General features: G+C 47.8%; 5 protein-coding genes across 5 annotated transcripts; 3 read left to right on the plus strand and 2 right to left on the minus strand.

Moving 5' to 3' along the window:
* Nucleotides 1-3,696: 3,696 nt before the first annotated feature.
* BO79DRAFT_231709 (feruloyl esterase B precursor) lies at nucleotides 3,697-5,259 on the plus strand (the record flags this gene model as incomplete). The annotated part of the gene is made up of 1 exon (XM_025684180.1): nucleotides 3,697-5,259. One exon carries the CDS (start codon nucleotides 3,697-3,699, stop codon nucleotides 5,257-5,259), a length of 1,563 nt encoding a protein of 520 aa, XP_025536094.1.
* A 415-nt stretch (nucleotides 5,260-5,674) lies between these two features.
* Nucleotides 5,675-7,374, plus strand: BO79DRAFT_156565 (putative flavin-containing amine oxidasedehydrogenase; the record flags this gene model as incomplete). Its single annotated transcript, XM_025678821.1, has 3 exons — nucleotides 5,675-5,734; nucleotides 5,810-7,171; nucleotides 7,231-7,374. The coding sequence occupies 3 exons, from the start codon at nucleotides 5,675-5,677 to the stop codon at nucleotides 7,372-7,374; spliced, it is 1,566 nt and encodes a 521-aa protein (XP_025536095.1).
* Nucleotides 7,375-8,182: 808 nt separating this feature from the next.
* BO79DRAFT_231711 (uncharacterized protein) lies at nucleotides 8,183-9,232 on the plus strand (the record flags this gene model as incomplete). The annotated part of the gene is made up of 2 exons (XM_025684181.1): nucleotides 8,183-8,369; nucleotides 8,448-9,232. The coding sequence occupies 2 exons, from the start codon at nucleotides 8,183-8,185 to the stop codon at nucleotides 9,230-9,232; spliced, it is 972 nt and encodes a 323-aa protein (XP_025536096.1).
* Nucleotides 9,233-9,429: 197 nt separating this feature from the next.
* On the minus strand, nucleotides 9,430-11,097 carry BO79DRAFT_273741 (cytochrome P450; the record flags this gene model as incomplete). Its single annotated transcript, XM_025687532.1, has 5 exons — nucleotides 9,430-9,676; nucleotides 9,758-9,964; nucleotides 10,111-10,367; nucleotides 10,439-10,957; nucleotides 11,014-11,097. The coding sequence occupies 5 exons, from the start codon at nucleotides 11,095-11,097 to the stop codon at nucleotides 9,430-9,432; spliced, it is 1,314 nt and encodes a 437-aa protein (XP_025536097.1).
* A 1,845-nt stretch (nucleotides 11,098-12,942) lies between these two features.
* Nucleotides 12,943-14,592, minus strand: BO79DRAFT_273746 (MFS transporter; the record flags this gene model as incomplete). Its single annotated transcript, XM_025687533.1, has 3 exons — nucleotides 12,943-13,168; nucleotides 13,250-14,368; nucleotides 14,435-14,592. 3 exons carry the CDS (start codon nucleotides 14,590-14,592, stop codon nucleotides 12,943-12,945), a joined length of 1,503 nt encoding a protein of 500 aa, XP_025536098.1.
* Between the last annotated feature and the right edge of the window lie 186 nt (nucleotides 14,593-14,778).

A 14,778-nucleotide genomic window follows, 5' to 3' on the forward strand; every position in this document is an offset into this window, starting at 1 on the left:
TTTGTGTATCAACACAGCCCTCTCAAAGTTCATGGAGCAGGCCCAATCTCTTCTTGATCTGGTGGGTCCTACGTATATCTATTCATCGCAACTGTTCCTACAATATGTTTTTGCACAATAATCATATACAAACATTATGAGTGCCTGCATAGATATATTAAGCAGATTACACAGTTCACAATCGATTAAATATCCGGATAATATTCCAGTGTCTGGTAGAGACACATTTAATGGAAAATGCCGTGTAAGATGCGTGATCTTACGGCAATGTGAGCTATTATTGTGAATTAACCAGGAAGGTTCCGATCTGTTGGATTTCCCGACGGCTTGTTCCTACGCTCGACCGGAAGCTTCCTTCGACGATCGGGTGGTCTAGAACCCGGCCACACTCTTTAAAAAGGCCTTGCTTCCCGGACGTTAAGCAGGAACTATCATCAACCCAATCATTCTTTTATAACGAACTCCAAAACAGTCTAAACACTTTAGTTCTCACGGTTTCTATTCAACGACCGGCCAATGCAGCACTTTAGTCAGCTATAGAGCAACTGCTTCGCAATGAATTCATTCAGTGAACGCAGATTTGCTTTTAGCTCAACCAGATTCATACTTTATGGAGGATTCACTTTGGTAGGTGACATATCTCATCTCTTTGTCTGCTTCTCCCATACCCCTTTACTGTTCCACTAGAATTCAACCTTCCTGTGTCTAGCTGGGGATGAATGTGTGGTTTCGGTCATTCATCGACACAAGACATTATGAATCGCGAAGTTACATTTCCTTATTCTCCGTTCACTAATATCGAATTTACAGCCCAGGAAACATATAAATAATCATTCCATCTCCCCGTGAACTGCTTTCCTCTCTCTACTAGTACCTCTATCTCTTTCATCTTTTTCATCTCTTTCTCTATTATATCTGTCATTTCGACTATCTCTGCCGTCTCTGTCATTTCGTTCTACTCATTACTTGTTATTTCAAGCCATTGATTCAGTTCTTTGTAGTCCCTGATCAACTAATCACCATGGCTAGCGAGGACGCATCGCAAGACAGCGAGTGGGCGCACCTGATTGATTGGGACGCAGGTAAGCTGCAAGCCTTTTACAGAGCACACCAGGCTGACACTGTTATTTTACTATAGATATGAATGTTAAAGAGCAACCCAGCATACTACCATCATATATATATATACTTGGACAAGATCCCACAACTGAACATGTTCTACGGGGGTTTCGGGCCCGAAAGGTCATTACACAGAGCTATATACAAGTGATCAGAAAGGGGTAATTCCTCTGCGCCAGATATAGCTTCAACTAAAGAGATATCCCTTGGATCATGAATTAAATCACAATCCGGGTATTTCTATCGAGCCATGAAAGCTTAGGGATGATGTCCTCGGAGGTTGTGTATCGGCACAGCACGACTGCGCTGCTATTGAGGATACAACTTCCAGGAAATAGAGCTGAGGCTCTCTTTAAGCTTCGCATATAGCGACACCAAAGAGCCCGAGCTACCCTAACCGTGGGCAAAGTGCCCACAGCCGTATACCCAACAAGTCAAGCAAGACTATAACTTGTATAAGGCTGTGTGCCGGGATTTTGCTGCCGTGAGAGTGAGGTTCAAACGGGCAAGTAGTGCCCTATCTCGTGCTAAGGGCGGAAAACTTCCCTCGGTTGGGGAAATGAAGAAATGCGAGGAACTGGCCACAGGCAATGGTGGCCGCTAAAAGGTAGGCCGATATAACTGCAATTCCCAGAGCTTTGAAGTTGCTAACGTTTTCCGGTAAGGTTATAGAGCTGGGGCTGCGAGGAGTGGCTTCATTCAGAAATACCCCACCGCCTATGAGGGCCCCAAAGCCACCATTGACCATGAAAATGTGGCAATAGAGCAGATAAGATCTGCAAGGAAGTTGAGAAAAAACGGGGAAGGGATACGGCGAAGTATCTCACATGCATCGAGAGAGGCAAGTTGGGGACAGAGTTAAGATTGGCTATATTTTTTATTCCCATCATCATGATAGGAGGACCCTGGCTTTCGTCATGTGGAAATAGTTAAGCGACATTACATCAAGGTCGTTCCACTGAGCCCAACTGTGCCTCCAATGTGTCAGAAGGAGGGGGAACAGCTGGCCGGCAATGTAATAGGCACTGCTAATAAGTAAGCACGAACTAGACTTATGTTGGGTCTTTGGCAGTTACTGACAAGAGTCTATCTAGCATCGTGGCTACCCGCAGTGGGTTTGATCATAAGTATCCCACTGCATATGACAACCGGGAAAGTAAAGGACGACATGAAGTCGCGACCCGAGAAGGGCTTAGTACCGGAATGGATTTCAGAAACAAAATAGGGATAGAAGTCACGATAAGACCCAATTTCTTCACAAATTGCTAGTTATCAACGCAAATAATGCGCTTCTTGACATGTGGATGATCAGAGGAATATGAGAATTCAAGGAAATGGCAACGGATGGTGTATGCGGTGACTCTACTGAGCTTGCTTCAAGTTCCTGAATCTTCATCATTGACGTCTTTTCATATCCTACTGACACATTGCTGGTGGTGTCCTTCATCTTGATATGGACTCTTTGAATTTAACGATCCCATCTTCTGAGAGGGTGGGGAGACCGAGATGATACATTTGCTTCGAATTTGTGGATTATTGCAACATTGGGAAAGCTTCCTTGAAGCGGTACCATTCGAGTCCCATTTGGACGAGATCCTCCCAATAGAGCGTGACCTTGGTGGATTCGAGCTCATATGGTACTATGTGCAGCTCATTCACTGGGGACCGAGCGCGCTGGATATTGAAGATGATATAAAGAATCTCAATTCTCTGAATCTTGAGACCGGAGGCATAATTCGTGCATCCTTGTCTTCTCTCCAGGCATCTTGATTGTCAGACTTGTTATCTTCATGGTACAAATCTACACATCATAGATTCGAATGCATTCTTTTTCAGTACATTTGCTGGCTATTTCGATGTTATTTCGGTCATAGATCCACAAGAAAATGTTGTGCAGGTAGAAGCAGGAACGTCGCAGAAGAACATGTCCTGGTGAACGAGTGCTTGAGGGGAGTTAGACGGAATTTGGGAACACGAGATGTACTTTGAATACAGTTACTGGAAAAGAAGCTTTTTGTTTATCTTGATGAGATCTGTGGTGTGGTACTAGCGGAATGCATTGAGGTCCTGACCCACCGGCGGTGATATGGTTATTACTTCTCACAATTGGAATGGATCCGTCTGTAGTGGCTTATTCTGGAATAGTAAACATAGTAGTTTAGTTTGGGCGCTATAGAATGCTTCCAGTCATTGAACTCAGCGAGCAGATTTATAGATGACGGACTGGATCTTCTTCATATGTGTTACTAGTATATCCCCCAAAGCTTGTCAGAGTCTTGAGACTCCCAGCCAAATGTCGGGTGTTTAAGCGAAACGTAAAGTGACAAGACATGAGACACTGTATGTGTAGCGCAGCTACTTCCCAGCAGCCACCGGCAACCTGGTCCAGGCAGTGGTGCGCTCATGCCTCGCGCCTTCCTACACTGTCATCTTCACAACTGCAGCCAGCCTCTTCGCCACCGGATGCCGTTCCTGATCTCAAGATGCCGCAAGCACTGCAAAAGGCTCACCTCTCTCTACAATTATTCTGCACTTAATTTGTTCTTGAATTTATTTGTATCATTCTGTCAACACTAGATGCTGCTCAAAGCAAGTCAAGAATTGGTGCTTTTGGCCACTATTCTCTCAACATTCTACGCTCATTTTGCCAATGGCTATCACATACCTAAGCCGGATATTCCGGGTTTGAAAATACTTTCTATTACCGCATTTCTACTTCAGGACTACCCAATTACCGGGATGCAGGTGAATCCTATACAGTCGCAGAATGTGACTATCAGCTTCTGGAATGTCACCGTTACCTATACGCATCCGGGCTGGGATGACCTGATTCATGCGCACGTTTGGGTACCATTGTCTGGATGGAACAATCGGCTCCAGGCAGTTGGAGGAGGAGGGTGGGCAGGGCTTGTGGACTATGGCACATTAGCTCTGCCTGTCTATCAAGGATTTGCAGCTGCCGGGTCTGACATGGGCCACGACAGGATTCCTTGGTCAGCAAGATCATGGGCTCTCGAGGATGCCTCGGGCCACGTGAACTTCGCCCGACTGGCTGATTTCTTCTCAACCTGTCTCTATGAGCTGTCGCTTCTCGCCAAGTATATCATACTGGAGTTCTATGGAACACTACCTGCTTACTCTTACTGGAACGGCTGCTCGACTGGTGGGCGGCAGGGATTGGAGATCGCCCAACGATGGCCCGATGCATTCGACGGCATATTGGCGGGGGCGCCAACCATAAATTGGGCGCAGTTCGTCCCTGCAAACTACTGGCCAACATTCGTCATGAACCAGCTTGGGGTCTATCCCTCCCCCTGCGTCATGGAGAAGATAACGGATGCAGCAGTCGCTTACTGCGATGGTCAGGACGGTGTTGTGGATGGAATCATTGCTCTGCCGTCGCTTTGCAACTTTAATCCCCTCACTCTCATAGGGATGGAGGTTTGGTGTGAATGTATCCCCAGTATAATTACTGCGGAAGTGGCATTACTTGCAGTGTCATACTGGGCAGGTCTGACTGCTAAAGACGGGACCCCTTTGTGGTACGGTTTCAATCAGGGTACGCCATGGAATTATACGATCTGCACTGCTACCGATGATATTGGGAATCACCGATGTCATTCTTTGCCCGATTACTTGAGCGTGGACTGGCTGCAATTTTTCGTTGCTCAAGATCCCGATATCGACTTGGTTGACATGGATCAAGCTGAGTTTGAGTCCCTCTTCTATCAATCCATCATCGGATACAAAGCAATTACCGATGCTAATAATCCCGATCTCTACGACTTCAAGGATAGAGGGGGAAAGATTATCCATTGGCATGGCTTAGCTGATTGGCAAGTTCCTCCAAATGGCTCTGTGGACTACTACAGAAAGGTCCAACTGCGTGATCCATCAGTCCAGGATTATTATCTCTATTTTGAGGCGCCAGGAGTCGAACACTGTGGTAATGGAAAGGGACCAGCTCCAACTCGTTTGATGGAGTCATTGATGGAATGGGTTGAAGGAGGCATTGCTCCTGATCATCTGCAATCTGTCTCTGAGGATGGTGGGATGTCAAGGATTCTCTGTCCCTATCCTGCTACTGCGCAGTATATAGGAGGAGACCCTACAATTGCTTCATCGTTTGTCTGTAAGTAGATTATTCAGCGCACGCGTTCTTTGATTGTGTGTCACACTCTTTTGACTGCACTCTAGCATTACTACAGCCTTAAGTTACTATAGTCTCAGTATTACTCTTAGGCTACTGTGCTTCATTCTGGACTAGCTTCAGATATGGCTTATTCTCACTCAGGTTCTAGATTCTCTTCACAAATGTACTCGGCTATGGCTTCCCCCTATATTCTTAGGGTTTTCATGGCGCTAGAAAGATGATAATATAGAACATACACAATACTTCTGCACTGCTTCCCCCTCATGCCGAGTATACAGATTACCCGAAGCGGAAATCCACCTGACGTCATGATTAGTGTTTCAGTTTTCTTGTAGACAACATCACATCTCCTCGAACTGCATTCTCTCTTCAACCATGAACAAGTGAAAACACCAATTGGCCATGGCATCAGCGTCTCCTCGAAAGAAAGTTGCCATCATAGGTGCCGGAGCAGCAGGCATGGTACAGTCCTCCCCTTCCCTCCCCTACCATCCCTAACCCATTACGAGCCCCGACTAACTACTAAAACCCCCACAGTCCTGCGCCTCCACCCTATCCCAACACCCAGACAAATTCGAAATCCACCTCTTCGACTCGGCCCCCCATGCCGGCGGCCAAGCGACCTCTATCCCCCTCCCTGCCAACCACGGCGCAACCTGGCTCAACGACGGCGTCCAAGGCGGCTCATCCATATTCCGCCACACATTCAACTTCTTCCGACGCTACGGATACGAGCCTCAACCCGTACAACTCCAAGTATCCTTCGGCAAAGGTCCCGACAGCTTCTTCACCAATATGTTCCCCTCCCCCCTCGTGGACAGATACTCGCACGAGATCGACAAACTCGGCCGCGTGCTGAAATGGATTAAGCGGCTGATGCCATTTCTTGGAATACTACCTATCAAGATTGTACTTCGGCTGTTCAGGTTCAGTGCAGAGTTCGGAAGTAAGATGGTTCTTCCGCTCATTGCACTGTTCTTGGGCACGGGGAACCAGACGCCGAATGTGTCGAGTGTGTTGCTGGAAAGGCTGTTTGATGATCCGCAGATGAGGTTGTGGGATTTTGATCCCGATATGTTGTTGCCGAATCGGCCGGAGATGTACACGTTTCCGGAGTTGGGGAGGTTTTATGGCGATTGGGTGGGGGATTTGGGGGAGAATAAGGGGGTGAGGGTGAGGTTGGGGACGGAGGTGGAGATATTAGGGAGGGATACTAAGAAGGGGGTGGATTTGAGGATTTGGGATAGGGGGGATGGGGGTGAGAGAAGGTGGGAGGGGGTGATGCATGATGAGCACTTTGATGAGCTTGTGCTGTGTGTGCCGGCTGATGAGGCGAAGAAGTTGCTGGGTAGGCATGCGACGTGGAGGGAGAAGTATGTGCTCGGAGGTGTGAGGTTCTACGATGATGTTACGGTCACGCATAGTGATGCGGACTACTTCAATAGTATCTTCGAAACGAGATATAAGAGTGATTTGTGCGGGAAGGCGTCGAGCGAGGCGCGCAACGAGCAGATCTCGTTCGCGAAGCAGACACCGCGCTGTCGGAAGGACGGGTGGGACGGGTTTGCGCCTATGTACTATACGCATTCGTATGAGCAGGATCCGCAGAAGATCGAGATGGGGTTCGACTGTTCGAATTATCAGCACCAGTTCCGGGAGGCGTTGGGGGAGGGAGCGCTGTCGTTGGAGCCATATCGGCATGTGTATCAGACGATCTTTCTGAATAAACAGGAGTCGGATCTATGGACGTGGGAAAGCATTGACAAGGACAAAATCATTGCGAAGAAATGGTGGCATCAGTTCGGACATAATTGGCAGCATTATATACGTGTGGTGCCGGGGATGATGTTCATTAATGGGAAGAATCGGACATTGTATGCGGGGAGTTGGACTATGGTGGTGAGTACTTAGTCTTTTCACGGTTGTGGGTGTGTGTTTCAGATACTGATGGCACGCAGAATATGCATGAGATAGCTTGTATATCGGGCATTGCGGCTGCGTATCGACTTGGGGCGGAATATGTGCCTTTTGATGATTTTGCGGAGGATTTCTTTGCTAAGTATTTGCTTGTGAGTCATGGAATGAGATATAAGAGGAGATAAGTGTGGAGAGTTCGGGGTACATGGGGCCTTCATTCGTCCGCTATCTTATATATACTCCTCCCTGCTTATGTAGGTTAACAAAGCACGGAGGGTTCAGGGTGGGCAGAGTAGGACAATGGACATACCTAGCAAAACTCTATTAACGTGGTATGAACAGAGCAACTGCATCCATTTACTATTAGGGTAACTCACTGTGGGCTTATCATTTGCTAAAAGAAGCAAAAGGGGGTTTTCTATGCGCATGCTAGTAAATGGGAAAATGGTCAGAACGATGAAATCCTGCTGCTAGGGATAGAAATGATCATTTAGCATATATCAAATGAGATATGGCAAGGGGGTGAGACTCCCTACTGTGTCCCAGCTTGAGAGGAATGAAGATCTTAGAGAGATGGTACAACCCAGAACCTGTATGAGGCCCGAAGAAGGTTATTGGTAGAGGAAGTAGACATCAAACTCCTCTTTGTGGTAGCGGACATATCATCATCGTCCAATAACACCAACTGCTGCAGTTACACTATGCACATTCTCCTTGGAGTTCACCAGCGGACAGCTCATTCTTTGTTCTGTCATCTTGCATCCCTTGCAGGGTGGTCAGAACTTGTCATCAGAGGACACTATAGAAGTGGGGGACTGCGTGCTAGGGGTGAGAGGAAAAGGAGCAGGAAAAGAGAAGAGACAGTAACCAATGCTAACGAAAAATATTTGTTCTGTTGGGGCAACTGTATTTCTCTATCTCCCACGTACATTGTCATATTTGTGGCTGCTCCGGCATTCTGGAACTAAATCGATCAACAAAAAAAAAAGAAAAATGGATGGCATGTGGCATACGGTAAAAACATACTTCGCAGAGTCCAACAGTCTCCTACAATTCTGCAGCCATCTCTGTGAATTGAAGTCATATCCAAACAAGAACAGCAATACAGAATATGGCGTGGATCTAGACGAAGATTGCATGCGAATATTCTCCGCCCTTGGCGATATCTCTCGCCCCCCATGTACATGCAACGAGACCCAATCGCTGTATGATCACATCGATGCATACATCAAGAATCATCCCAAACACCACATCAAAGACTACACCATTCACACTGGCAAAGGCGACACTTCCATCGAAGAAGTGTGTCGATACGTCATGCGTGACGTGCTCCAATGGTGGGCCAACTGGCACGGAACTATAGCAGGCCATCGATGGAAGCATTTGTACATCGCATTTACGACCATCTCCGACGAAATAGCAATTCCTCCACAAGATCTAGCAGATGGTTCTTTCCGTTTCCTGGGAAACTCTCTAGCGGATGTTCTCGAAGGGCTGCGCTTAGAAGGTGTTCATCCGGACGATATCAAATTACTGGAGATGTACCTGTGGCGACAGTCCATCATTCAATATCTCGAAAAGGTCGACCCGACGATCCGCGAGATCTTGATAGGAAAGACTACCCTCATGACTCTATGGAGGGTGTTGACGGCAGGGACTCATTGTGCCGCTGTATTTCTTCTCACCAGTAAGGGTATCCGACCACAGGGACAGACGGATCATGCACTTGAAATGGCCAGCATATGCGATGCAATTTCCATGGATCTGGGAAAGGAAGCTCTGAGTGTATTGCAAGATGAACCGACAGAAACTGTTACAGGCAAAGATCGCGAGATGCTCAAGCGCGAGCTACGCTGGGTTTATTTGCGGGCTTTGGGGTCCCTCGATCAGGACCCGAGAGGCGCGTTGCTAAGGCGGTTCGCAACCTCGGGATTTCATTATGTCCTTCTGAATGATCGCTATCAGGAACGAGTTGCGCATGTCCGATTTCCAATGTCGCCGTATCTGCGCCGCCGAATTGCTGCTTACTATAAGAGTTTATGATATAGTTAAAGAAACTGGCTCGCCATAGCTTCTACGTCTTGATGAATACTCTAGGCCGCCCCTAAAAGCATACTAGAACTGGATCCAGAAACTACTAATCATCCAAGGGGTGGTGGTAAGTTGTAGAGCTAGTTACAAATGGATCTAAGCCATCATAAGTATGTTCGCGAGCTGCAGCATAGCTCAAGCATTACCAGCTACAACATAACTTCACATTTTCTGCCCTTCGGAGCAATTAGGGAGTATTGCACAATCTCCATCGACTCCGGCGTCGTGGACGGGGCCAATTTGATGCCCGCGCATTCACGAAAGAGCAAAGCAGTAGCTAAGCGAAGCTCCATCTGGGCCATGTGAAGCCCGATACAAGTGCGACTGCCACCACCGAAGGGCGCAAAAATCGCCTCGGGGTGCTGTTGCTTTTCCAACCACCGTTCCGGGATAAATCTGTGTTTTATAAAAAAAAAAAAAAAAAATGGGTATTAGAAGACTCTGAGGTAATCCGTGAAAGTTCGGATGGCGACTTACTGATCAGGTTCAGTCCAGACATTTCCATCACGATGTAAGGAGAAGGACTGCGTGGTGACGATGGCACCTTCTGGAATTTGATGTCCGCACACACTGAACCCAGTAGCTGGAACAATGCGAGGTAATCCAAAGGGAGCTGCCCCGTACAATCGAAGGGCCTCGTTAATCACACAGCATTGAGGTACGGCTGTGCTTCCAGCTCCGAGTCTGTAAACCCCTCCGAAAGGGTAGCCACTTCCTCTTCCAGTCGTGACTGAATCTCAGGGTTCGCCATCACCGCCCAGGTGAGGAAGGTCATCGTCACTGCCGTTGTTCCAGAGCCAGCAACAATCAACATGATGGATTATAGCAACACTTCCCGGTCGGCCATTGTTTCGTCGCTGCTCTTCTCGCCCTTTAGACCCGCAAAGATATTTGCCTTGACGAGTTGTCTTTCTGAGGCTCGTTGGACGACCTCCGCTGTTCTCTTTTCGATACATTGATCCGCTCGAGTAAGAGGATCAAAGTAGCCCAGGGTAAAGGTTCTTAGCGCACAGTAAAGGCTGTAGACCTCTAAGCGGAGCGCCCGAGCCTTGTTGACAAACTCTAGCTCTTCGATGTACTTGCTTTTCTGAATCAGAAAAAACCCAAAGTTGGTCAGCAAGGGCTCGAAACATTGGGCCTGGTAGGAAGGAGGCTAACCTGACCGGTTTCAGTCATGCCGAAGGACTCACTGAAAACCAAAGCGCCCGTCACATCAGTAGCCATGAATGTCCACCACTTCATCACATCGGAGGTTCCAACTGCAGCTTCCCTCTTGATGCCTTGTACGGCTGCTGCCGCAAGCCGACGTACAGTAGGTTCCCAATGCTCGCGGAGAGAGCTCTTGCTAAACGGATGGGAGAGCAGTCTTCGTTTGCGGGCATGAACATGGGGGTCAGTAGCTGTGAAGCAATTGACTGCTTCGCGGAACCTAATATACCATGGGGCTTTCATGAACGGATTGCTGATCTTATGAATCTCCCGATATCCATCAAAGTCACGTACATCTACCTCATCTGGTGCGATACGGACTACAGGTCCATATTTTCGATGTAGTTCATCTACCCATTGGGATCGGTAGCCTTTCAGTGCCTGAAAACGAAGCACAATTCCTGTCCAGGAAGTGTACCACGGCCCAGGAAGATGACGAAGGGGGCTCAAGAACGCTTGCTTCAATATCTGTTTAGATTTGGTAGGAGGTCAAAAGACTGGCAATTCTGAGAGGAGAAACGTACAAGTAGTGAAAAGACGAGGAGTGGCAAATTCACCGCTGGCATATGAACAGGATGGACAAGTAAGGGGATACTTAGCATCAACATCTTGAAGTTGTTGCAACAGAAGCCCGTTCCGTAGCGTGGATGCGAACTGCACTTCATTTCACGGTGGGTTTTACTACGATTTAAAGGTCTGTGATGGAAGTGTTGGCTCGTATTGCACAGACTGTCCATAGACTGCGTCGGCTTCAGATGATAGTTAGAATGCTAATCACCGGTTCTAACCGGATTCTATCTCTGCCATCCGTGCTATCCGACTTGTCACCCTAGGTGCATCATATGAAGATGTAGTATAAACAAAGTTTCCCGAAAATTGGGAAAGGTAGGCAGTCTAATCGGAAGTGGTTTGAGTTACTTATTAGAAGCAAGTCAGGTCACACGTATTGTGTTTGTAAACTATGGAAGGCAAATGATAACTCACAGTTCAGCACTTCATCTCAGGACCAACTCGTAGATACTATCTGCTAGGGTAAAATGAATGCTGAAGCGAGTAACAACTGGGTAAAAGGGATGAACAAGCGCATTTTCGGCGTTGAGAGTTACATCACGGGATACCATTCGAAGTGCGGTGTTTACAAGTGGTCAACCGGGGTCTGCATGGCTGTGGTATTCCTGTTCCCAAGCAAGTATGACGAGAAGGATATACTCGTAGCTGATCATTGGTGCACTTCTTTGGGCTATCTCACTTTGGACCCAATTCCAGATCAACACACGGGTCGAAGATCATCGTCTCCCGCTGGCGCCCGGTTTTGCCATGGTTCCACTTTGGGTTGTGTCGCCTCCCTCCCCCCTCCCTCTCTCTCTTTTTGTCTGTGTGTCTGTTTGTACTTTACTCACAATTAGAGCGGACATGCATCTATCTGGTGGGGTCATCTTACCAGTAAGGAATTATTATGAGTGGAGGAACACCGGGTCAGTTGCTACACTTTAAGATGTGCTCTTCTTCCTTCAAGCTTTAGCTTACGGTCTCAGATACCTGGTAAAAGGCCATAGATTCTTATGGCAAGGCCATCATTGTACCCATCCACATTCCTCAACCAGTGCAGAGTGGATACCCTCGACTCGACACGGGCATCACAGAACTGCAGATCTCGGGATCTCCGCAGTCACCACCCACGGGTCCCTCTGTTCAGCTAAGCTGTGGAGTACCACCGAGTCTCTCTGTTTTCTAAAAGACCCACAGGTAGCAAACGCTTATTCGGTCCAGCCCGGCGCTATGCCAGCCAGAAAGAAGGCATTTACCAAAAAAGACATGCGGTGTGTCCCCTTTGCATACACCCCGGTAACCTCCCAGGAATAGTGAGGCTTAGACCGGCATAAGAGATTCCGGGTGAATTTCTGAAGAACCGGCACAGTCACATTGGCGCAGATTCACCAACTTGCCGAATTCCCGGCTTATCCACTCTACCTTGTGCATTAAACTCGTGTATGCTGCTTGGGAATCTGGCGTCAAACGTTAGGACGTGGGGTGTTTCGAACATGCAATCTACCTCTGATTTTCAAGGATGTTCATTTGTAACAGCCGGTGCCTTTTCCTTAGCATGGGTATGTCCTTGTTACTGTTGCTAGGAGTGGAAATCGACGGCTTGCATGCATGCATAGTCCTTGAGTTTACTTATCAGAATGCGGGTATATCCGTTGATAATCGTAGTATTCTATTCTTTCATATTGATGTATAGCTGTGTTATGACTACTATAAATACATTTACATGGGTTATAGTAAAAAGAAGAAAGCCAGCTATTGCACAACCCACTTGGCACCAAACTATGAATGACGCATGCCTCCAGATCCCAACACAGATTATGGCTCGTTTTTCTGCTTCTGCGGCGGTATACAACCAAATCCCTGGCTGTAACATCAGAGCACAGCTGCAGATACATGGCCTAAGCTTACGCCTCCTTGTCCAGTACTGGGGCAAACTGGCTTCTTAACCGCAAACGCTTGCCATAAAGCAGGAATGCCAGAGGTATTGGTACCAGGGCCACAGCTAAACAGCCCAACAGTGTGCCAGCCCACTGAATGCCCATATTGGCAAACATCTGCGACGAGAAGAGCGGGAACCCTGCTGCCACGAGCGAGCGGCAGAAGGTGTTTGCTGCTAATGCAGATGCAGCGCTGTAGCAGGTCAGAGAGTCTCCGATAAAGAGAAAAGGAAAAGTTGTCGAAAGCATGTGGAGATCAAGGAATGTCACTCACTAGGCGAGATATGTATCAATAAGGTAGTTGAACAATTGAATGAAAATCATGAGCAAACCGGCACCTGTGAAGAGACCGCTCAGGGTCGGGACGATCCAATGGATGGTGTTCGTGAACCCAGTCCAGCCGAGCCAGAAGAGCCCTGCGGAAAATAGAACGCCGCCCACAATTGCTGGCGGTAGTCGCCACTCTGGAATAGGGATATTGTTGTTGGCCTTTAGCTTGGCGTTGTAGGTCTTATTCACATAGACCATGTAAACCGTTGCAGCGAGCAGGCCCACGACATTGGACAGCATCGGAAGCCCGCTGACACCGGGAGACATGGCATAGACGCCTTGGAAGATGCTACTGTAAGCAGATAAGAAGCAGTAAAGTAAGCCATAAACAAAGCTGAGGTAAATCGTGACAGCTACAATAAGCGGCTCTTTGAAAAGCATTTGCAGTGGCCGTCCTAAATTGTTCACAACGATATCTTGTGGGCTAAGTTCGATCTGCTCCTGTTTTGCATGGATACCCCAATTTCCAGTAATTTGACGTATTTTGATTGCTTTTGAAGTCAGAATCTGTGGTGCATAGGTTTCCTTGAGAAAGAACAGATTGAGAACACATGTTGTGTATCCCATAAATGAGGGTATATAAGCAGTCCATCTCCAGCCAAGATATGACTTGTTTATAAATCCTCCAATACAGGATGCAACTAGCGGGCCCAGGAAGACAGTATTAGAAAAGAGGGCAATAGCGATCCCACGTGTCGAATTGTCATACATATCAGCGAAGATAGCGGCAACATTGATGAGCGGACTGCTACCGAATACACCACAAAAGAAGCGACAGATTATCAAGGTCTGGAGGTCTTTGGACACAGCAACAGCCGTATTGAAAATACCGAAGCCCAGCATAGCCACGACGATAGGGAGCCGGCGACCGTGGCGCTCAGACAAAGGAGCCCAGACTAGAGGGCCAAACGCATAGCCAGCAATGTAGACTGAGCTCGCCAAAGCCGCCACTTCGACACTGACATGGAATTCCTTGGCCACTGCGCTCATGGACGGACTAAAAACGGCGGAGTCGAAGGTCGAGCTGATGCAGGTGAATGCAAGGATGACGCTGATATACAGCCTAAATTGTCAGGGAAGACAGCCTGTCAGTTGCGGCGTGGAGAAGTTGGATATGAGGTCTTCCTACCTAGTGCGCATCGGCCAGTTCTGAGGAAAAGCCGGGTCATCTGGCCCGTCAAAATCGACGACATAGTCCTCGCGGTCCGGCAGTAGCGGTGGATGTGGTCTACCTCGACCAAAAGAGAGCATATGATTAGCTGCATCATTAGACAGTCCGCGTTCCATGTCGTTCTGGGTGCTGCTGCATATGTCGAATAATTTGATCGGGAGTGAATCTGGTATGGAACTAAAAGGAAGGTAGGACGACAATGGTTAAGATCTTGTCATCAAATATGTCCGGGGCTACCTTTGGTGTCAACTTTTTGAACGCTGTCGGCCTCTGCTCCCTCATGGGCGCGTCTCCTGTCCCTG

The sequence above is a fragment of the Aspergillus costaricaensis genome (assembly GCF_003184835.1).
Source record: "Aspergillus costaricaensis CBS 115574 unplaced genomic scaffold BO79scaffold_33, whole genome shotgun sequence".
Lineage (NCBI taxonomy): Eukaryota > Fungi > Ascomycota > Eurotiomycetes > Eurotiales > Aspergillaceae > Aspergillus > Aspergillus costaricensis.